Raw genomic sequence first — 23850 nt, 5'->3', positions numbered from 1 at the left:
AAAGAATTTTTTGTTCTAGTTCTGAGAAAAATGCCATTGGTAATTTGATAAGGATTGCATGGAATCTGTAGATGGCCTTGGGTAATACAGTCATTTTGACAATATTGTTCCTTCAACCCACAAACATGGCATATCTCTTTATCTGTTTGTGTTGTCTTCAATTTCTTTTATCAGCGTCTTACAGTTTTTGGAGTACAGATCTTTTGTGTCCTTAGGTATGTTTATTCCTAGGCATTTTATTCTTTTTGATGCAATGGTAAATGTAATTGCTTTTTGAATTTCTATTTCTGATCTTTCATTGTTAGTATATAGAAATGCAGCAGATTTCTGTGTGTTAATTTCATAACCCAAAACTTTACCAAATTCATTTATGAGCTCTAGCAGTTTTCTTGAAGTATCTTTAGGATTTTCTTTGTATAGTATCATGTCATCTGCAAACAATGACAGCTTAACTTCTTTTCCAATTTGGATTCCTTTTATTTCTTTCTCTTCTCTAATTGTCATTGCTAAGAATTCCAAAATTATGTTGAATAAAAGTGGCAAGAGTGGATATCCTTGTCTTGTTCCTAATCTTAGCAGAAATGCTTTTAGCTTTTCACCATTGAGTATGATGTTAGCTGTAGGGTTGTTGTATGTGGCCTTTATTATGTTGAGATAAATTCCTCTATCCCCACTTTCTGGAGGTTTTTTTTTTTTTTTTTTTTAAATCATAAATGGGTGTTGAATTTTGTCTAAAGCTTTTTCTGAATCTATTGTGATAATCATATGGTTTTTATTCTTCAGTTGTTGTTTGTTGATTTGATGTATCACACTGATTGGTTTGTGGATACTGAAAAATCCTTGCATCCCCTGGATAAATCCCACTTGATTATGGTGTATGATCTTTTTAATGTATTGTTGAGTTCAGATTCCTAGTATTTTGTTGAGGATTTTTGCATCTATGTCATCGTGATATTGGACTGTTATTTTCTTTTTTTGTGATATCTTTTTTTGTGGTCTGGTTTTGTTATCAGGGTGATGGTGGCCTCATAGAATGAGTTTGGGAGTTTTTCTTCCTCTGAAATTTTTTGGAGCAGTTTTGGAAGAGTAGATGTTAGCTCTTTTCTAAATGTTTGATAGAATTTACCTGTGAAGCTATCAGATCCTGGGCATCTGTTTGGAGTTTTTATTTTTTTATATTTTATATTTTATTTATTTTTTATTTTTTTAAGTTTAATTGGAGGATAATTGCTAATTGCTTTACAACATTGCATTGGTTTCTGCCATAAAACAATGTGAATCAGACATAAATAAATATATGCTCCTTCCCTTTTTAAAATATTTTTCAAGTTAAAAAATTTTTTTTTACTTTACAATACTGTATTGGTTCTGCTACACGTCAACATGAATCCATTTGGAGTTTTTAAATCAGTTTCAATTTCAGTGCTTGTGATTGGTCTGTTCATATTTTCTATTTATTCTTGGTTCAGTCTTGGGAGATTGTAACTTTCCAAGAATTTGACCATTTCTTCCAGGTTGTCCATTTTATTGACATACAGTGGTTTATATTGACATACAGTAGTTTCATACGATCCTTTGTGTTTCTGTGGTGTCAGTTATAGTTTTTCCATTTCTAATTTTATTCATCTGAGTACTCTCCTTTTTTTTCTTGATGAGCCTGGCTAAAAGTTTATCAATTTTGTTTATCTTTTCAAAGAACCAGGTTTTAGTATCATTAATCTTTGCTATTGTTTTATTTGTCTCTATTTCATTTATTTCTGCTCTGATCTTTATGATTTCTTTCCTTTTGCTAACTTTAGGTTTTGTTTGTTCTTCTTTCCCTACTTGTTTTAGATGTGAGGTTCAGTTCAGTTCAGTTCAGTCGCTCAGTTGTGTCCGACTCTTTGCGACCCCATGAAGTGCAGCACGCCAGGCCTCCCTGTCCATCACCATCTCCCGGGGTTCACTCAGACTCACGTCCATCAAGTCCGTGATGCCATCCAACCATCTCATCCTCGGTCGTCCCCTTCTCCTTCTGCCCCCAATCCCTCCCAGCATCAGAGTCTTTTCCAATGAGTCAACTCTTCACATCAGGTGACCAAAGTACTGGAGTTTCAGCTTTAGCATCATTCCTTCCAAAGAAATCCCAGGGCTAATCTCTCAGAATGGACTGGTTGGATCTCCTTGCAGTCCAAGGGACTCTGAAGAGTCTTCTCCAACACCACACTTCAAAAGCATCAATTCTTTGGCGCTCAGCTTTCTTCACAGTCCAACTCTCACACCCATACATGACCACTGGAAAAACCATAGCCTTGACTAGACGGACCTGAGTCGGCAAAGTAATGTCTCTGCTTTTGAATATACTATCTAGGTTGGTCATAACTTTTCTTCCAAGGAGTAAGCATCTTTTAATTTCATGGCTGCAGTCACCATCTGCAGTGATTTTAGGTTATTTATTTGAGACTTTTCTCATTTCCTGAGGTAAGATTGTATTGCTATAAACTTTTCTCTTAGGACTGCTGTTGTGCATCCTATAGGTTTGGGAACATTGTGCTTTCATTCGTCTCTAGGTTTTTTTTTTTTAATTTCCTCTTTGATTTCTTCAGTGATCCATTGTTTGTTTATTAGCATATTGTTTAGCCTCCATGTGTTTGTGTTTTTTACAGTTTCTTATAGTTTATTTCTAATCTCATAGTGTTGTGGTCAGAAAAGATGCTTGATATGATTTCAGTTTTCTCAAGTTTATCAAGGCTTAATTTATGACCCAAGATGTGATCTGGCCTGGAGAATATTCTGTGTGCACTTGGGAAGAAAGTGTATTCTGTTGCTGATTCTATCACAGTTGTGCCCCTCCTACCATCTGGTCATGGTTTCCCCTTTGTCCTTGGATGTAGAGTGTCTTTTTTGGTAGGTTCCAGTGTTTCTTTGTCAACGGTTGTTCAGCAGTTAATCATGATTCCAGAGTTCTCATAAGAACAGGTGAGCACACATCCTTCTACTCTGCCATCTTGCTATGCAGATCTCTTAGGGACTTTTGTTTATTGAAATATCCCAACTGCCTAGGACAGAGTCTGCAGAGTGGCACGCAAAATAGCTTGTTGACTAAATGAACAAATATATCTCCATTTGCTAAATATATGGCATTGATAAATTTGCAAAATTGATTTGAGATGATACAGAAAACATACAGGTTCCCTATTGACAGAGATGCAATTCTCAAGTGAATTCTACCTGTACTTTAAGAAACAGATGATTTAAATTTAATTTGTTCTAGAGTGGAGTGCATGAAAGAAAATCTTGCTCTCTTTTTGACAATGAAAAAAGCACAATTAGATAATTGTGCTAATTAAAAAGAAAGCTGAACACCGAAGAATTGATGCTTTTGAACTGTGGTGTTGGAGAAGACTCTTGAGAGTCTCTTGGACTGCAAGGAGATTCAACCAGTCCATCCTAAAAGAGATCAGTCCTGGGTGTTCATTGGAAGGACTGATGCTGAAGCTGAAGCTCCAATCCTTTGGCCACCTGATGCAAAGAGTTGACTCATTGGAAAAGACCCTGATGTTGGGAAGGATTGAGGGCAGGAGGAGAAGAGGACGACAGAGGATGAGATGGCTGGATGGCATCACCGACTCGATGAACATGAGTTTGGGTGGGCTCCGGGAGTTGGTGATGGACAGGGAAGCCTGGCGTGCTGTGGTTCATGGGGTTGCAAAGAGTTGGACACGACTGAGTGACTGAACTGAACTGAATTAAAAAGAAACTAATTTTTAAAAGTTAGTTAAATACTAATTTTAAAAGAAACAAAAAGTATACACAAAGAAAACTGTGGAATAGTCTTATATATAAATCTCAATACAAGAATCCTCAATCAGTGTAGTTCAGTTCAGTTCAGTCCTCCTTGTCCATCACCAACTCCCGGAGTTCACTCAAACTCATGTCCATCAAGTCGGTGATGCCATCCAGCCATCTCATCCTCTGTCGTCCTCTTCTCCTCCTGCCCTCAATCCCTCCCAACATCAAGGTCTTTTCCAATGAGTCAACTCTTCGCATCAGGTGGCCAAAGGATTGGAGTTTCAGCTTCAGCATCAGTCCTTCCAATGAACACATAGAACTGATCTCCTTTAGGATGGACTGGTTGGATCTCCTTGAAGTCCAAGGGACTCTCAAGAGTCTTCTCCAACACCACAGTTTAAAAGCATCAATTCTTTGGCACTCAGCTTTCTTCACAGTCCAACTCTCACATCCATACATGACCACAGGAAAAACCATAGCCTTGACTAGATGGACCTTTGGTGGCAAAGTAATATCTCTGCTTTTCAATATGCTATCTAGGTTGGTCCTAACTTTCTTTCCAAGGAGGAAGCGTCTTTTAATTTCATAGCTGCAATTCCTAAATGCAGTGATTTTGGAGCCCCGAAAAATAGTTTGCCACTGTTTCCACTGTTTTCCCATTTATTTCCCATGAAGTGATGGGACCAGATGCCATGATCTTCGTTTTCAGGACGTTGAGCTTTAAGCCAACTTTTCCACTCTTCTCTTTCACTTTCATCAAGAGGCTTTTTAGTTCCTCTTCACTTTCTGCCATAAGGGTGGTGTCATCTGCATATCTGAGGTTATTGATATTTCTCCTGGCAATCTTGATTCCAGCTTGTGCTTCCTCCAGCCCAGCGTTTGTCATGATGTATTCTGCATATAAGTTAAAAAAGCAAGGTGACAATATACAGCCTTGATGTACTCCTTTTCCTATTTGGAACCAGTCTGTGGTTCCATGTCCAGTTCTAACTGTTGCTTCCTGACCTGCATACAGGTTTCTCAAGAGGCAGGTCAGGTGTTCTGGTATTCCCATCTCTTTCAGAATTTTCCACAGTGTATTGTGATCCACACAGTCAAAGGCTTTGGCATAGTCAATAAAGCAGAAATAGATGTTTTTCTGGAACTCTCTTGCTTTTTCCGTGATTCAGCGGATGTTGGCAATTTGATCTCTGGTTCCTCTGCCTTTTCTAAAACCAGCTTGAACATCAGGAAGTTCATGGTTCACGTATTGCTGAAGCCTGGCTTGGAGAATTTTGAGCATTATTTTACTAGCGTGTGAGGTGAGTGCAATTGTGCGGTAGTTTGAGCATTCTTTGGCATTGCCTTTCTTTGGGATTGGAATGAAAACTGACCTTTTCCAGTCCTGTGGCCACTGCTGAGTTTTCCATATTTGCTGTCATATTGAGTGCAGCACTTTCACAGCATCATCTTTCAGGATTTGAAATAGCTCGACTGGAATTCCATCACCTCCACTAGCTTTGTTCATTACTAGTCTGCAATGGTCGGAAACTGAAGTACCCAATGAGAGCTGAAAATTTTAAGGGAGTTTCAGCTAAATTTAGAATCTGGGATTTATTAGAATATTAATTTAGAATCTCAACCTTTGAATTCCCACAACTGTGGTCATGAATTGTGCAACGCATCACAGTGCTGAAGCATGCAGACTTGGGGTAGGTGCCTATGTGCCTCTCGTGTTTTCTTCCACTAACCTCTGTATCATTATCTATGGAAGATAGTGCTTGGGGGAGGCCCTCCAAGGAGAACAGTTAGTCACGGGCAAACAAAAAACTTTTAGCAGGCTGGGGCAGAGTGTCCTTGCTGTTCCCGTCCATGTGTTTTTATGGATCAGTGGACATGGTCTTGGCCTCCTCTCCTTTTCTAGTCAAGTTATGTAACTATTGATTTATCTTACTCCATATTCCATTAGAGACCTCTGATTAGGACAGAGATTGATTTGGATTAACAAACATCTCTGGGGTTGCAAAGGTCTCCAAGAAGGTAAAAAGCATTGGTCATCAATATTTGAGCTCAGTTAAGCATTGACTAAGGCCATTTTTATTGATGCTGTCAGCTTGAGAGGTTGGAAAACTTGATAGAGAGATGATGTATTTGTTTGCTATGGCTGCTTGAAGAAAGTGCCACAGACCAGAGACATTTAATAAAAATGTATTGTCTCACAGTTCTAGAGGCCAGAACTTCACCTTCAAGATCAAGCTGTTGGCAGTGCTGGTTCTTTCTGAGGGTTCTGAGGGAGAATCTGACCCAAGCCTCTCACCTAGCTTCTGGTGGTTTACTGGACATCTGGGTAGAAACATCACCCTGATCCCTGCCTCTGTGTGTAGATGATGCTCTCCCTGCGTGCTTTCTGTTTCCAAATTGCCCCTTTTTATAGGACACCAGTCATAGTGGATTAGGGCCTTCCCTACTCCAATAAGACCTCATCTTACCTAATCACATATGTAATGATCCTAGTTCCAAATAAGGTCACGTTTTGAGGTACTGAGGGCTAGGACTTCATATAAATTCTGGGGGATACAATTTACTCCAAAATAGATGGGAAGGAGTCAAGTGAATAGAGAAGTGACACGCAGAAACTCATGTAGACCATCACTCTTTCCTGATCTGTTTTCTGTCTCCAACGCTTTTTTCCTCTATTTCTATTTAGACTAAGAGAGGATTCCCTCTTTCAATCTAGAAACATTGGATTGTCCAAAAAGTTCATTTGGATTTTTGCATTAGATGTTATGGGAAAATAGTAACAAAATTTTTGGACAACCCAATATGTTTTCCCAGACAAATAGTGGGGCTCTTTTCCAGTGCCTATCTTTAAAAATTGGTGTGATAGGTGTGGTTCTTCTTCCACACCAGTCCCCTAAAGTATTTTGAAGAATTTTGACAATAGGAATCAGGAATTGAGTTTCTCTTCTTTCCCTACAGTATTTCTTTTTCTTCCCTATGTTCCCAGTGCTAAATGTATAGTAGGAATTCAGTCAAAGGTCTTTAATTTAAATGAATTCAGATGACTCTCCCCACCCACCTCAAGCAACAAAATAGAGATTCATGTGCTAGAATAAATCATCATTTTTATTATTTCTTATGAACAAGCTATTTCAGAATAGCATTGTAAATTTTAGAATTAGTGGAAACAATAAGTAAAGATCAATTTTTTTAAGTGATAATTCCTCAAAAATGTATGTCTTCAGGTCATAGAAGATTACCTATAAGCAATTGGCCTTAGACAAACATAAGTTTGTCTTGAAGTTTTAAAGAGCTCTTTTGCCCTGTGAGAATGACTTAATATGAATAAAATAGATTGCTCTGGGTGGATTGAAAATAGGCACATCTCTACTATGGAATTCTAATAATCTTTTTATTCACTTAAAAATTTACATACAATAAAATTATCAATATTCTTTTGAACTTGCTACTTTCTCAAAATTCACTTATCCCAATAACTGTCAAAGTCTTAAGTCTAATGAATTTACAAAGCCTCTTCTTTCAATATGTTTCCTAACACTTTCTTTTTTTATGACTTATTTTGAAATAATAGTCTGTGGGCTACTTTATAAAACAGAGTTTTATTTCTGTTGGTTGTCTCAAGTCACTTTGCACAATGGCAGTTGTATAATGAATGGGGACAAGAGTGATAGGCAGTGGTGTCATGGATCACTAGCTTGTTGAAGCTCAGGTCCTTTAAATCATGCGAGAGAACTACCAACTATCCATCTCTCAAGCTGGATAAAAGCTACACAAACACACTGGATGGAAACAGACAACCAAGTCAGTATGGCTTTGTTAACTGCTCTGGTGTTAAATTAGCTCTTTTAAGATTTTACTATGCTTAGCCCTCTCTTTCTACTCAAGATAAGATCAGTCACTTCCTCGTTAATAGTGCATGTGTGGATCTTAACTTGACTGTGTCTATATTACAGTCAGTGGTTCAAATCATCAAGCCCACTGCCAGCACGCTGGCATGGTCTAGCTCTCTATCCTCTTCTTGCCCTGTTAACAGCTGAAGAACTCAGACTATCCACGACAACAGTATCGAAATTCATGGGTTATTATCCTCATATGTTACTTCTGAAGTCTTTTCTAAAGCCTAATGTTTTTCTGTCTGAAACCCAGAAGACACTGATTTAATAAAACATTAGCTGATAATTTCCAACAGTTATTTCAATAGATTTAAACCTCCCCCCAGCCCCACATAGTTAAATCAAAGTCGCTAACACTACACACAAGTTCAATATCTCTATCACCACTTGATCTGAAGATAGTAAGCCATTTCCATGGCTGGAGCAACCACCAACCCAAAGTCCTAGCACACGTAGAAGGGAAAATATCTGCTGTGGAGTTCTCTGAAGTCAGTATTCATCATGGAATGGGTATTCGGGATGGTCACGCCACCTGCCAAAACAATTCCCCCAAAGGGGAAAAGTTCACTTCTAATGTTGCACATCTGTGTGTATTACTAGCATCCTTTGATAATTTCACCAACCACTCCCTCTTTTCTCTTACTCATTCCATTTTTATTTTGTGCCCAGCTTCCACCCAAGGTTCCTCTCAAGCTAGTGCCTTTTACTGAAGCCCCAGATAGCACTCTGGTGTAGGTATGTGTGTGGAATAGGGGGTGGGTAGAGGAAGGCTGTGTGTGTATATGTGCTCAGTCATGTGCAAATCTTTGCATCTCTTTGGACTGTAGCCTGCCAGGCTCCTCTGTCCATGGGATTCTTCAGGCAAGAATAATGGTGAAACAGTCTATAAAAGGACTACAGTGTGTATGTCTGTTCTGAAACACACCCAAGATTTAGTTCTCTGTAAGTATTATGTGCTTTAAATTGTCAATAAAATATTAAACAAAACCAAAAAGGCCCTCAAAGTTCACCCAGATGAAAAATAGAAGAACTGGGACCCAGCATTTCTAAATGATATATTTTTTAAATCAATCTTTGTTTCTCCTTGCTGATTTTTCTAGTTATTTCCTGGTGCAATGAGTTATTTTCACAGTGTTGCTAGAACTAGGTATGAAAAATGTCAAATGTCAAACCAATTAATGTCACCAACCAACTGTAAAAATAGCAACACATTGGTGGATTTTCTGTCTCCTACTATCTCTTTTTAATTTAGATATTTATTCAATAGAAATAGTTTATCTTTGAGACCTGTTAATTAACCTATAAATGTTTGTTAGTTATGTGTTTGTGTTTACTTTTTTGTTCTGGAGGTGCTTTTTGATGTCAATTAATTTCTTCCCTTGGAAAATTCACATTAGAAAGCTGTTTTATTAATTCAGAAATTGATTTAGAAATTCAGTATCAGCATAGTCAGCAGTTTCTGACTCATGAAAAATAGTGAGACCAATAAGATAAGTGCCCAAACTATATGAACCATCTTAATTAGCATTTTAAAAATGCTCACTTAAAGAGAAGATTGTAAAAAGAAGATTAGTATCCATATGATTTCAAGAACTGGAAATATTAATGAATGATTATTAAGAAAAAAAGGTATGTGTGTATACAAATATATACATGTATATATGCGTGAACTATTTTCTTTTTTAATTTTTAAGGCTCTATAATATTCAGAGATTAAAAGGTTATTTCTGTTGATAGGTGAACTTGACAACATTTTGAAGGAATTTTTCTGTGGGAAGTCAGGCAATTTCCCTGGTGGCTCAGACAGTAAAATGTCTGCCTGCAATGCGGAAGATCTGAGTTCCATCCCTGGGTCTGGAAGATACCCTGGAGAAGGAAATGGCACCCCACTCCAGTACTCTTGCCTGGAAAATTCCATAGATGGAGGAGCCTGGTGGGCTACAGTCCATGGGGTCGCAAAGTGTTGGACACGACAGCAACTTCACTTTCACTTTCACTTTCTTTCAAGTCAGGCAATAGGTAAACCAGATACTCCAACTCTTATAGGCAAACGTTTGTCTAAAACTTGTTTCTTGTCTCCCAACTTGGTGCTCTTTCTGCTACACTCTCATGCCTCTTTCCCAAGAATTGTTCTTGCTGACAACTTTGCTCTAATTTGTGCCCACTTTGATTTTTAAGGAAGAAATAAATACGTTGTTTGAATATGCCACCGTTGTATTAACATATGAACGCAGTGACTTATTTCTCCTCACTGTCTTTAACCTGTTATGCCTTAACCTAACCAATGGAAATGTCCTAAATGCCAGAATTCTTCTTTTAAATAAAAATGTAGGTTTGTATGAAGCTCCTAATCCAGGACATGCTGCCCACCGGCCTTTACCCTTGTTCCTTCTGTTGACATGGTCCTGATTTCTAAGAGCCTGGTGGTTGACTCTTGACAACCCAGCACCACTGGGCAGGAATTGATTCATGATCCCCCAGAACTCACATGAGCAATTCCACATAGCGGATGTTTTTATTTAAGGCTTCAATGTCCTTCATTTCTTCTTCAGTGAAAGAAAAGTCAAAGATCTGAAATAACAGAAACAAAAAAACAGACATTTGGAATAGGAGAAGATGAGTCGAGCTTGGGATCCGGGGGAGGGGCCAGCAGTGAGAACCCTTCAAAGATTTATGGGCATCTCTGAAAATGTCCTAGAGGAACTAGGCAGGTGCTGGGAGGCCACTCCACCTATAGGGAGCCGGAATTCTTTCTGCCCTTGGTCTATAAGACAATCCTGCTGGGGACATCTTGCAACAAATTTCAAGTGTTCTGAAACAATATGCATTCAGAACATTTCCTGAAATTCTAGAAGTAAGGAATTCTTACTACTTTGGTATAAGATGCTGAGCTTTTGATTCTGGACAGTGACCTTCATGCACTTTTTTTTTTTTTTTTTTTTACAAAAATATTCCTTGGTCTCTAAATTTGCTTATGTATTTTTTTAACTTTTAATTTGCTTTATTTCATCCTGTTAATTCTTTCATCACTTTTAATGTCTCTTCATCTACCTTTTAATTCTAATTACATTTTCATTGTTTTATTTTCTTTTTAGCTTATACACTTTATACATTGGTTTTATGATGGTCTTTTATGAACATTTAAATAGTTTGTTTTAGCTTATTTTTATTTTTAGCACTTGGCTTATGTGTTTACAATCTATCTTCTATTACTCTTGTATCTTTCTAAAAAGTATTTATTTTAGTAATTTACATTAATAAATTTTAATTATATAATTCATAAATATATGTAAAGAAATGAAAGACTTCTTTGTAAATGAAAGACTATAGAAGTACATCGACATTTATGGAGTAGAAAAAACAAAAAAGTGCATTGATATCCATCACATCAGTCCTAGTCTCCTTCCTACAGATTCCTTCCAAACATTCAGCACACCAAGAGCAAAATGCAAGAATTGTATCATATTTTTATCATTCTGCAGCTTTATCTCATTCGCATAATATGTCTGGGTGATCTCTTCTGTCAAAATATATAGACCATCTAGCCACTGCATCCATCATATAGATATGTATGATTTACTTCGTCACTTCCCCAAGGATCATTTCCAAGTGGTCTTTTCAGAGCATTCTTTCCTTTGATTATTTATTATCCAAGTATTAGAGCTTATGAGATTGTATAAGGAATTTTATTATAACATAAAACAGTCATGAAGAAATCACTTAAAAAATAAATCCTTACAAGCTTCCTTTCTCCTTAACACCTTCCCCCACTGAGAGTGGCTATCTGTCACATGACATCACCTACTTTAGCACAGGAAAAGGGATGACCCTCAGGGGACCAATCAAGGTATCTGGTTCATTGGACACTGATTATTATGAGGGTAGCAATGACCCATAAAGGGACAAGCAGGGATTGATAAGAGATAGAAGCCTTTCTCTGTGATTGTCCTTACTAAACATGAGTAATAGATTAACCTGGACTGTGTGTGCCATCATATGGAGAAAGGGGGTGGGGAGAACTCAGTTCTTTTATAAATCATTTGAATAGCTGTGTCCAGTCATGTCTGATCTATCCATGAATTTTCCAGTTATGAGAGTCAGTAAATTGTATCTTTTTTTCTTTGGTAAGTTTGAATTGCATTCCTTCATGTGGTAGCACAAAAGCCCTGAAAATAATTATCTAATATGGATGTCTTCCCACATCGGTATTTATAGTTTCACTTTACTATTTAAAAATGGATATAAAGGCACACATACTATGTAAATTCATTTATATGACATTCTAGGAAGTGCAAACTAGTCTTTAGGGATAGAAAACAAATCATTATTTGGCTTGGGCTTGGGGACCAGGAGGAATAGATTCTAAAGGGGCCTAAAGAGACTGTTGGAGATACTAGAGATGTTTATTCCACTGATTGTGGTGGTTTCATGGATGTGTACATATGTCAAAACTTTTCCAATTTTACACTTTATGTTCAGTTCATTGCATTTCAATTTAACCTCAATAGAGTGCTTTAAAAAAGAAAAATACAGAAAAATGGCTATATAATCTTTCATTGCACAAATAAATCATATTTTGTTTTCTAAGATCCTACTGAAAATTGTTCCCAGTTTTTTTTTAGCTGATAAAGTATGCTGTAATAAACATCTGTATACATGCACATAAACATGCAAATGTATCTATAGGGAGAGATTGTTGGGTCAGTGGATATATATATATATATATATATATTTGAATTTTGATGGAGCTGGGAAAAGGTCTTTCTCCAAATTAGTATTTCTGACAGCATTATATGAAAATGCCTGTTTTCCCACATATTTTCAGCATTCTGATTATTTCCCTATCTGAGGGGGTAAATACTGTCTCATTTTTATCTTTATGAGTAAGACAAAAAACAACTTACTTTTGAGATTTTAATTATCAACTGATGGGTAATGATTAACTTTACATGGTAATTTTCTACAGCTGCATTTATTAATGCCTAGCAGTTATTCTTTGGAAGTAGCATGGTAAACTAATTACTCCATTGTTTAGTGACATATTTTCTAATCTATAATTCATAATGATGGTTACAGATTACTTATAGAGGAAATAAAGGAGGTTGGCATTCACGGCAAGAGTGAACATCAACATTCTAGGAATCAGCGAACTAAGATGGACTGGAATGGGTGAATTTAACTCAGATGACCATTATATCTACTACTGTGGGCAAGAATCTCTTAGAAGAAATGGAATAGCCACCTCAGTCAAAAAAAGAGTCCAAAACACAGTATTTGGATGCAGTCTCAAAAACGGCAGAATGATCTCTGTTTGTTTCCAAGGCAAACCATTCAATATTATGGTAATCCAAGTCTATGCCCTGACTAGTAACACTGAAGAAGCTGAAGTTGAACAGTTCTATGAAGATCTACAAGACTTCTAGAACTAACACCCCCAAAAAGATGTCCTTTTAAATATAGGGGACTGGAATGCAAAAGTAGGAAGTCAAGAAACACCTGGAGTAACAGGCAAATTTGGCCTTGGAGTACAGAATGAAGCAGGGCAAATGCTAATAGAGTTCTGCCAAGAGAACACACTGGTCATAGCAAACACCCTTTTCCAACAACACAAGAGAAGACTCTACACATGGACATCTTATTCTTTGAGGCCAAAGATGGAGAAGCTCTATACAGTCAGGAAAAACAAGACCAGGAGCTGACTGTGGCTCTGATCATGAACTCCTTATTGACAAATTCAGACTTAAGTTGAAGAAAGTGCAGAAAACAACTATATCATTCAGGTATGACCTAAATCAAATCCCTTGTAACTATACAGTGGAAGTGAGAAATAGATTTAAGGGACTAGATCTGATAGATAGAGTGCCTGATGAACTATGGACGGAGGTTCATGACATTGTACAGGAGATACCATCCCCATGGAAAAGAAATGCAGAAAAGCAAAACGGCTGTCAGAGGAGGCCTTACAAATAGCTGTGAAAAGAAGAGAAGTGAAAAGCAAAGGAGAAAAGGAAAGATATAAGCATCTGAAGGCAGAGTTCCAAAGAATAGCAAGGAGAGATAAGAAAGCCTTCCTCAGCAATCAATGCAAAGAAATAGAGGAAAACAATAGAACGGAAAAGACTAGAGATCTCTTCAAGATAATTGGAGATACCAAGGGAACATTTCATGCAAAGATGGGCTCAATAAAGGACAGAAACGATATGGACCTAACAGAAGCAGAAGACATTAAGAAGAGGTGGCAAGAATACACAGAAGAACTGTACAAAAAAGATCTTCATGACCCAGATAATCACGATGGTATGATCACTCACCTAGAGGCAGACATCCTGGATGTGAAGTCAAGTGGGCCTTAGGAAGCATCACTATGAACAAAGCTAGTAGAGGTGAAGGAATTCCAGTGGAGGTATTTCAAATCCTGAAAGATGATGCTGTGAAAGTGCTGCACTCAATATACCAGCAAATTTGGAAAACTCAGCAGTGGCCACAGGACTGGAAAAGGTCGGTTTTCATTCCAATCCCAAAGAAAGGCAATGCCAAAGAACTCTCCAACTTCTACACAATTGCACTCATCACACATTCTAGTAAAGCAATGCTCAAAATTCTCCAAGCCAGGCTTCAGCAGTTCATGAACCACGAACTTCCAGATATTCAAGCTGGTTTTAGAAAAGGCAGAGGAACCAGAGATCAAATTGCCAACATCCGCTGGATCATGGAAAAAGCAAGAGAGTTCCAGAAAAACATCTATTTCTGCTTTATTGACTATGCCAAAGCCTTTGACTGTGTGGATCACAATAAAGTGCAGAAAATTCTGAAAGAGATGGGAATACCAGGCTACCGGACCTGCCTCTTGGGAAACCTATATGCAGGTCAGGAAGAACAGTTAGAACTGGACATGGAACAACAGACTGGTTCCAAATTGGAAAAGGAGTACATCAAGGCTGTATATTGTCACCCTGCTTATTTAACTTATATGCAGAGTACATCATGAGAAATGCTGGGCTGGAGGAAGCACAAGCTAGAATCAAGATTGCCGGGAAATATCAATAACCTCAGATTTGCAGATAACACCCCCCTTATGGCAGAAAGTGAAGAAGAACTAAAGGGCCTCTTGATGAAAGTGAAAGAGGAGAATGAGAAAGTTGGCTTAAAGCTCAACATTCAGAAAATGAAGATCATGGCATCAGTCCCATCACGTCATGGCAAATAGATGGGAAAACAGTGGCTGACTTTATTTTTCTAGGCTCCAAAAGCACTGCAGATGATGATTGCAGCCATGAAATTAAAAGACGCTTACTCCTTGGAAGGAAAGTTATGAACAACCTAGACAGCATATTAAAAAGCAGAGACATCACTTTGTCAAAAAAGTTCTGTCTAGTCAAGGCTATGGTTTTTCCAGTAGTCATGTAGGGATGTGAGTTGGACTATAAAAAAAGCTGAGGGCAGAGAACTGATCCTTTTGAACTGTGGTGTTGGAGAAGACTCTTGAGAGTCCCTTGGACTGCAAGGAGATCCAACCAGTCCATTCTGAAGGAGATCAGCCCTGGGTGTTCGTTGGTAGGACTGATGTTGAAGCTGAAACTCCAATACTTTGGAGTTTGGCCACCTGATGCGAAGAGCTGACTCATTTGAAAAGACCCTGATGCTGGGAAAGATTGAGGACATGAGGAAAAGGGGATGACAGAGGATTAGATGGTTAGATGGCAACACAGACCCACTGGACATGGGTTTGGGTGGACTCTGTGAGTTGGTGATGGACAGGGAGGCCTGGCGTGCTGCAGTTCATGGGGTCGCAAAGATTCAGACACAACTGAGAGACTGAACTGAACTGGCATTCATGAAGTCTAAATGATCGTCTTCAATAATTTCCGAATTTGTCCCCAACTTTTTCTAGAGCTATTAAGAAGGTGGAAAGTTGACTACTATGAATTTCAAATTTTATACCTTCTATTCCTGCTGTGCTGACAGAGAAGGGAGACAGTTGTGTCCAGAGTCAATAGGTAAGGAAACAGAAGGAACAAAGGAGCTAGATCGCATAGAAGCAGCAAAGCAATCCCTGAGTTACTAGGAACTATCACAAATTCAGCTAAAATTAAATCCAGACATGGGTGGAATGGGTTGAGGAGTTAGTATAAAATAACATATGAAGTCATTGCAGCTTTCTTATTGATCTGAACAGAAAATTCTCTTTTAAAAAACAAAACAATACAAAACACTACTTTTTACATTTCCAGAAGCAATTCTCTTACTTGAAAGTTTTCTTTGATCCTTTCAGGGTTAAAGCTTTTAGGAATGACAACCACTCCTCGCTGGATGTTGAAACGCAGAACAATTTGAGCTGCTGTTTTATTGTACTTTTTCCCCAGTGCGTTTAGAAATGGATCCTTTAGCAAAGGTGGGGCAGAGACATTCACCCTTAAAAAAAAAAAAAAAGAAATCAAGACATGTATCATATTTAGGCCGAGTAATGAAATTAACTTTCCTTGGAAGGAAAGTTATGACCAACCTAAACAGCATATTAAAAAGCAGAGACATCACTTTGTCAACAAAGATCCATCTAGTCAAGGCTATTGTTTTTCCAGTAGTCATGTATGGATGTGAGAGTTGGAGTATAAAGAAAGCTGAGTGCAGAAGAATTGATCCTTTTGAACTGTGGTGTTGGAGAAGACTCTTGAGAGTCTCTTGGACTGCAAGGAGATCCAACCAGTCCATGCTAAAGGAGATCAGTCCTGGTTGTTCATTGGAAGGACTGATGTTGAAACTGAAACTCCAATACTTCGGCCACCTGATTTGAAGAGCTGAGTCATTTGAAAAGACCCTGATGTTGGGAAAGATTGAAGGCAGGAGGAGAAGGGGACAACAGAGGATGAGATGGTTAGATGGCATCACCGACTCAATGGACGTGAGTTTGGGTAAACTCCGGGAGTTGGTGATGGACAGGGAGGCCTGGCGTGCTGCGGTTCATGGGGTTGCAAAGAGTCGGACACAACTGAACGACTGAACTGAACTGAATGAGAACCGGTGGTTAATCAATCACCCTCCTCCTCTGACAGCACCCACCCCTCACCTTCACCTGGTAAGCTATCCAAAACACTCAGGTCACCTGTAACCAAGTTCTCTGAATGCAGAGTATTCAGAAGACTAGTGCTGAGTATGGGAAGATCAAGACAGGCATGTTCATAGACCTGCCTCTTCCAGAGTGCTCAGTTATGTCTGACTTTTTGAGGCCCCTTAGACTGTAGCCTACCAAGCTCCTCTGTCCATGGAATTTCCCAGGCAAGGATACTGGAGTAGGTTGCCATTTCCTCCTCCAGGGGATCTTCCTAACCCAAGGACTGAATCCACATCTCATGCATCTTCTGCATTGGCAAGCAGTTCTTTATAACTAGCACCACCTGGGAAGCCCACTCTTCCAGAGGGCAAACAATACTAATATTTCTTTGCTGGATCTTAGAGAGAGAATGGGGTTGGAAGTAGGCACACAGGGAAAGGCAAGAAGACTGAAGGAGAAGCAGAGGCACAACTCTTAAAATCAGAGTGGAAAATTTCCTACTTAAGTCTGTGGAAGAGATCACAGTAGAAGTATTGCCACTGAATACAGAGATTTTAAAAATTCAAAAATTTCAGAATATGGCTGAATATTACTTTGGCAGGTAATAATCAAGGTACTGGTAGGCAATTTCATAGGTAGACTAAGTGATTATTACACCTCAGTGAGGAAGGTTTTGTTAGCTGTAATTTGTATATGTGAAGAATGACTTGAAGAGATTGTTACTTCCTCAAGATCACACAGATGAATAGTCATTTCAGTCAAGCAATTTACATTAGCCTAATACTCCAAAGGAAATGTACTTACTGAGGAGACAGACTGCATTACTTACTGTCAGGAAGCATTTAACAGGAGGCTTCCTGTGTGCTGTTTTGGATCTGTCAGGAATCCTCTGTTCCTTATTAATTCCTGAATATTCAGGAATTAAGAGGAGAGGCAAGCCTCTCCTGGGACTGAGGAATCCAGGCATTCCCTTCATTAGTTTTTCAATACAGCGATAAGTACCCTCTTCCTTCTTATGAACCAAAGGGTAAAAGTGATCGTTTACAACTCTCTCTCTCTTTAATATGGATCACCTATGTTTTGTAAGTCTGGAATTTTAATCTTTATCTTTGCTGAGAATAACTACCTTGTTAAGACAGTATATATGCCCACACCATGTTGACTAAAACACCTTTGTTCCATCAGAGCTTTGGTCCCCGTGTCTTTCTCTCTCTCTCTCTCTCTCTCTCTCTCTCTCTCTCTCTCTCTCTCTCTTTCTCTCTCAGCCTAATTCTTTGGCGTGCAGAGACCCATCATGCTCATTCTCCTGCCCAGGCTTCTAAGACCCTCTCAAGAAGGCGTACTGTGCCTTCACCCCCCTTGAGAGGGCGCCAGGTGCCTTCATGAGTGATGCAAGCCCTGTGTCAAAGGGCTTTATTGGTTTTCTGCGTAAACCAAGGAATATCAGCCTCTTTCTCTCTCTCTTTTCCTTTCTTATCGTTGACTCCAGACCACCAGGTTCCGGTCCATTAAAGGACCACAACAACTTACCAGGATGGATCTCTACAGGTTCCCAAAGGGCTGTATGCAACAATGACAATGTCATGTTTTTGGCAAAATTTCAAGAGTTTTGGCTGGGTGAAATATGGATGGCACTCAACCTATGTGGTTGGAGAGAAGAGCACAAAATTAAGGACTTGTGGATGAATGCAATGTTATATAGATTTTAATAATTCAACAAAATCGATTGCAAAGTAGTATGGATAGAGAGGCAAATCTTAGATATTCTTCCCAAAAAAGAAGTTTAAATTGTTTATATATGAGTGAGGTGAAGTAAAACAAGATTAGTAAGGTCACTATCTATGGGTTAATCCTAAAATAACTGGAAAACAAATTCAATTTTTACAGCTATCATTCTTTAAAGCTATAAGTGAATGGACTTGGTTATTTAAATATTCTAGCAAATACAATTTTCCATAACAGACACATAGTCTCAAGTTCACATTATAGTCTTAGTAAATAGAAATGACATGTTGCAAAAGCCCTCTATCCCTCACTATCAAACATTTAAGAATATTTTCACAAGAGATAGTGTGTGTATAAAAGGAAATTTAAAGATGCATTTTGTCTTCTTCGTGGAGAGTTCTTTACAGCACTAAATGTAGGCCTAATTTCATTTCCTGTATCTTATTGACAACATTCCTGCACTAAAAACACTTGTGTCAACAAAAGTTCTTCTCTAAGTTTCTTCTTAACTATGGTAGTTTTTGACCTATGTATTTCTTTTCTTTTTAATTAAAATCAACGAAGGCTTAATTAAAATATTTTAAGTATATAATTATGATTTTCACTACCTGGAATATTAAATACTTGACAGGTTACATTTCTAGAAGGCACAAGAAAATGCTATTGATAAAGTAAAAAGGTAAACCAGAGGTCTTAGAGGTGAGTCTATCTAATTTGAGAACCTTTTTTTTACCCCCTAGCAGTTTCTCTTATTTCTTCTCTTTCTCCTTTGTTGTTGTTCAGTCACTAAGCTGTGTCTGACTCTTTGTGCAGACCCCATGGACTGCAGCATGACAAGCTTCGCTGTCCTTCACTATCTCCCAGAGTTTGCTCAAATTCATGTCCGTTGAATTGGTGATGCTGTCTAGCCATCTCATCCCCTGTTGCACCCTTCTCCTCCTGCTCTTAACCTTTCCCAGAATCAGGGTCTTTTCCAATGAGTTGGCTCTTCCCATTGGGTGGCCAAAATATTGGAGCTTCATCTTCAGCATCAGCCCTTCCAATGAATATTCAGGGTTGATTTCCTCTAGGATTGGCTGGTTTGATCTCTTTGCTGTTGTCAGGACTCTCAAGAGTCTTCTCCAGCACCACAATTCAAAAGCATCAGTTATTTGGCACTCACCATCTTTATTGTCCAACTCTCAAATCCATACACGACTACTGGAAAAACCATAGCTTTGACTATACAGATCCTTATCAGTAGTGATGTCTCTGCTTTTAAATATGCTATCTAAGTTTATCATAACTTTCTCTTCAAGAAGGAAGTTTCTTTTAATTTCATGGCTGTAGTCACTGTCCACAGTGATTTTGGAGCCCAAGAAAACTGCTTCAAATTTTTACCCTTCTATTTCTCAGGAAGTGATGGAATTGGATTGCATGACCTTGGTTTTACTAATGTTGAGTTTACCCCCTCATTATCTTGATCTCTCCTTTTCCCTAAGACACTCCCCCTGACCCCGCATTTGGGAACATTTCTTCATTCTAAAAAGTGGCACATAGTGCCCATAGTACAGCAGACCCTAGGTATCTATGTAGGATTGGTTCCAGAACACCCCCCAGCAAACACCAAAATCCTCAGATGCTTAAGTCCATTCTGTGAAATGGTGTACTGCAATGGGACCTCCATATTTGCATCCAAGAATATGAAGGGTGGTCTGTTTCTTTCCTTTATCCTCTTCGACTCCCAGCATCACTCTCCCCCTTTAATATCTTTCCCTTCCATTTTTCATCTTATTGGCACACTAATGTTTCCAAACACATTTTAAATCATGTCACTCCATTGCTCAAAGTCTAAGTATGAATTCCTTAATTTCATGCCTGCCTGCTTGTTCCAAACACACTTAGTTTACCCCACAGAGACTCCTTTCTAATCAGGTTGGAGTCCTGTTACCTGTCTTTGGCCTAAATATGTATATTCACATGTGTATATAGCATATGTATTTACAACAGTCTTTGGTAATTCTGTAGTTTTAGATAGCTATCAGAATCTCGCAAGGTAAAGATAAGAAGCTGGACAGAATTCATGAAGGAAAATAGCAAAAGTCCTTTCATTAATTAACACCAACCTCTTCTGTCTTTCCACGAAAAACTGCACTGAATTTTCTCTTCATTGTGGAAGACACTCAACAAATATTTATTAATTTCCGTGTTAGGACATTTGTGACTTAGGCATAGTGAATAAGATCAGGAAAAATGGAAGAATTTGGAAATTTTCCTTACTCCTTCCTTTCTCCTTTCCTTCCCTCTGTCTCTCCATACTTCCCTTCTTTTCTTTGTTCCTAGAGTTATGTGATGGAACTGTGTATGAAATGAAACCGCTTGAGAGAGATCCATAGTTCCCTTTGAATTGGGCTGAGAGAGCGCCACTTGACACTAGGAAGATTTTCAGACAGTCTAAGCCAGGGGCAGAGTCCCGAGGAATATTACTCCAGATGAATGCCACAGGGAGTACTAAGGAAATTTGGATTGCTCAGGCTCTGAAAATGAGTACAGAGTGAGCTTATATTCTGTGTCAGTTTGTTCATGAAGTCAATGAAAAGTACAAATATTTGCAAACTTTATGTTAGATTTGGACTGGCGGGAAAATTCTCTGGAGCAGGAAATAGCAACAGATTTCAGTATTCTTGCTGGGATAATCCCATGGCTAGAGGAGCCTGGCAGGCTATAGTCCGTGGAGTCTCAAAAGAGTTGGAGGCAACTCAGCAACTCAACAATAACAATATCGGGAAAGTTAGTTTTGAAATACGTTAATCTTGAATTATGCAAGATGTTTGGATATGTATACTTTGTATATGAAGTGTGTCCACTCTGTCCCCATGGACTATAGCCTGTCAGGCTCCTCTGTCTATGGAATTTTCCAGGCAAGAATACTGGAGTGCATTGCCATTTCTCTTAATCTTCTTGGAGAAGATTCCTTCTACAAGGGATCTTCCCAACCCAGGGATCAAACTCGTGTCTCCTATAGCTCTGCATTGGTAGGAAGATTCTTTACCACTGAGCCAGCTGGGAAGCCCAAGGCCTGCATTATGCTCATTGTATTCCTGGGTTGAAAGCTGCTCATTTTGTGTCTCTGGAGAAGAGATGGTTCTACCAGGGCACAGGGTGATGGTGGTGGCCAGGGGACCTGCACTCTGATTTGTGTCAGCTCTACTCATATGTTCTGTGCCAATATTTGACATATTCAAACAGCACAGAACACATGAGTAGGTTCAGGCTATGATCTTCCTACATACCTTGCTTCTCTTTCAGGAAATGTTTGTGAAGTTAATCAACAGTCTCATGCCGACAGATCAATGTGTTTCGTGCTTGGCATGAGGAAACACACTGTCAAATTTTCATTCTTTTCCATTCTCAGGTCAAAAGTCACCACCTGTCTCCGTGCATTTGTAAGAAGAAAGCTGTTTGTCATTTCAACATTTTTATAACAAAATGTTGTTCTTAGGGATGCAGGAAGGATATGCTGCAGAGGGGATTGGTTAGAATAAAGGATTGGATTGAGATCAGTGAGGGAGGCAACATTTGTTGCTGTCTGTTCCTGACAGCTTCTGATAGCACTAGCTGAAGTGTCAGTTTGGAAGTGGTACTTCTAAATGTGGCAGCACTTCTATTTAGCTGTGGGTTACTGTCATGATGTAGGTGATGATTCATTTTTCTGTTATGAACTATTTTGAGTTTCTAAAAACAATGAATTCAACCAACAAGTCCACCATCATCCCAATATGTGAATATTTACCATATTCAAGAACATTTTTCAGTGCAGCTTCTTAAGGTTTTATGAAGTAGAGGGAAGAGGATATATAAGGTGGATTGTAGTATTTTGTTGTGAATATAGGAGTAATATACGCTCACTGCAGAAGACTTGAAAATACAGAAAAGCATAAAGAGGAGAACAGAATTTACTTGTAAAATTCACAGCCAGAGATAGCCACAGTTAGCATTTGAATATATTTCTTTCCAATATTTGTACTTTTTAAATAATATAATCACCTTTATACTGTAGTACATTTTGCATCCTGATCTTTCCACTTAGTATCATGGCCATGTCTCTTTTCCTCAAAAGTGATTCAACAACATCTTTTGTTGAGAGCTTACATATAAATGTTTTAAAATTTATTTAAACATTCCTTGAATTTTTCATATTTATGTTGTTTCCTTTTTTTGTTGTTGTTGTTTTTTTGCCATGATAAACAGTGCTGTGATAAACAGACACATGGATGTCTGATTTTTTTCCCCCCACAGGGATAGATTCCTAGAACTTGAAAAATGAACATTTTTTAAGGTTCCTGCTACTTATTGCAAAATTGCTTTTCAGTAAAGTTGAATCAGTTTACCAGTATTCCATCACTTGCTTACATGGAACATAATACTAAAAAATAAAATAAAAACTTTGTGAATTTGATACATAATACAAAATTTCACTTAAATTTAAATTTCTGTGATTACTAGTGCAGCTAAACATTTTTCATATGTTTACCAGTCTTGCAATTTGTCATCTGTGAATTTCTGTTCATTTCTTTTGAGCCATAGTATTTTTTCTCATTGATATTTTTTAGGTTTTTAACTCATATGGATATGACCTCCTCTTACTATTATATATTTTTTTCAGTTCTCAAACAATTAATTTTCAGCAAAAATACTTTATAAATTTTATTTTTTTTAAATTGAAGGACAATTGCTTTACAGAATTTTTTTTGTTTTCTGTCAAACCTCAACATGAATCAGGCATAGGTATACATATATCCCCTCCCTGTTGAAACTCTCCCATCTTCCTCCCCATCTCACCCCTCCAGATTGATACAGAGCCCCTGTTTGAGTTTCCTGAATCATACAGCAAATTCCCATTGGCTATCTATTTTACATATGGTAATGTAAGTTTCCATGTTACTCTCTCCATACATCTCACCCTCTCCTTCCCTCTTCCTGTGTCTGTAAATCTGTTCTCTATGTCTGTTTCTCTATTGCTGCCCTGCAAATAAATTCTTTGGTACCATCTTTCTAGTTTCTGTATATATGCGTTAGTATACGATATTTATCTTTCTCTTTTTGACTTTTACTTCACTCTGTATAACAGTCTCTAGGTTCATCCACCTCATTAGAACTGACTCAAATGCATTCTTTTTTATGGCTAAGCAATATTCCATTGTGTATACATACCACAACTTCCCTACCCATTCATCTGTTGATGGACATCTAGGTTGCTTCCATGTTCTAGCTATTGTAAATAGTGCTGCAATGAACACTGGGGTACATGTATCTTTTTCAATTTTGGTTTCCTCAGGATATATGCCTGGGAGTGGGATTGTTGGGTCGCATGGCGGTTTTATCCCTAATTTTTTAAGGATTCTCCATACCATCTTCCATAGTGGCTATATA

The 23850-nt window shown here is 38.2% G+C and overlaps 1 protein-coding gene across 1 annotated transcript in view; it reads right to left on the bottom strand.

The window, feature by feature from the left end:
• Positions 1 to 8153: 8153 nt before the first annotated feature.
• AKR1D1 (aldo-keto reductase family 1 member D1) overlaps positions 8154 to 23850 on the bottom strand; it is a 50172-nt gene continuing 34475 nt past the window's right edge. The window contains exons 6-9 of the mRNA XM_052638483.1: positions 18244 to 18353; positions 15911 to 16076; positions 10153 to 10235; positions 8154 to 8196 (exon numbers count right to left, since the gene is read on the bottom strand). Of these exons, the coding sequence (XP_052494443.1) occupies positions 8154 to 8196; positions 10153 to 10235; positions 15911 to 16076; positions 18244 to 18353 (402 nt within the window). The remainder of the gene's footprint in view (positions 8197 to 10152; positions 10236 to 15910; positions 16077 to 18243; positions 18354 to 23850) is intronic.

Source organism: Budorcas taxicolor, chromosome 4, assembly GCF_023091745.1.
Source record: "Budorcas taxicolor isolate Tak-1 chromosome 4, Takin1.1, whole genome shotgun sequence".
Classification (NCBI taxonomy): domain Eukaryota; kingdom Metazoa; phylum Chordata; class Mammalia; order Artiodactyla; family Bovidae; genus Budorcas; species Budorcas taxicolor.
Note: the sequence above shows the minus strand (reverse complement) of the source record. Positions and strands in the feature narration are given on the sequence as shown.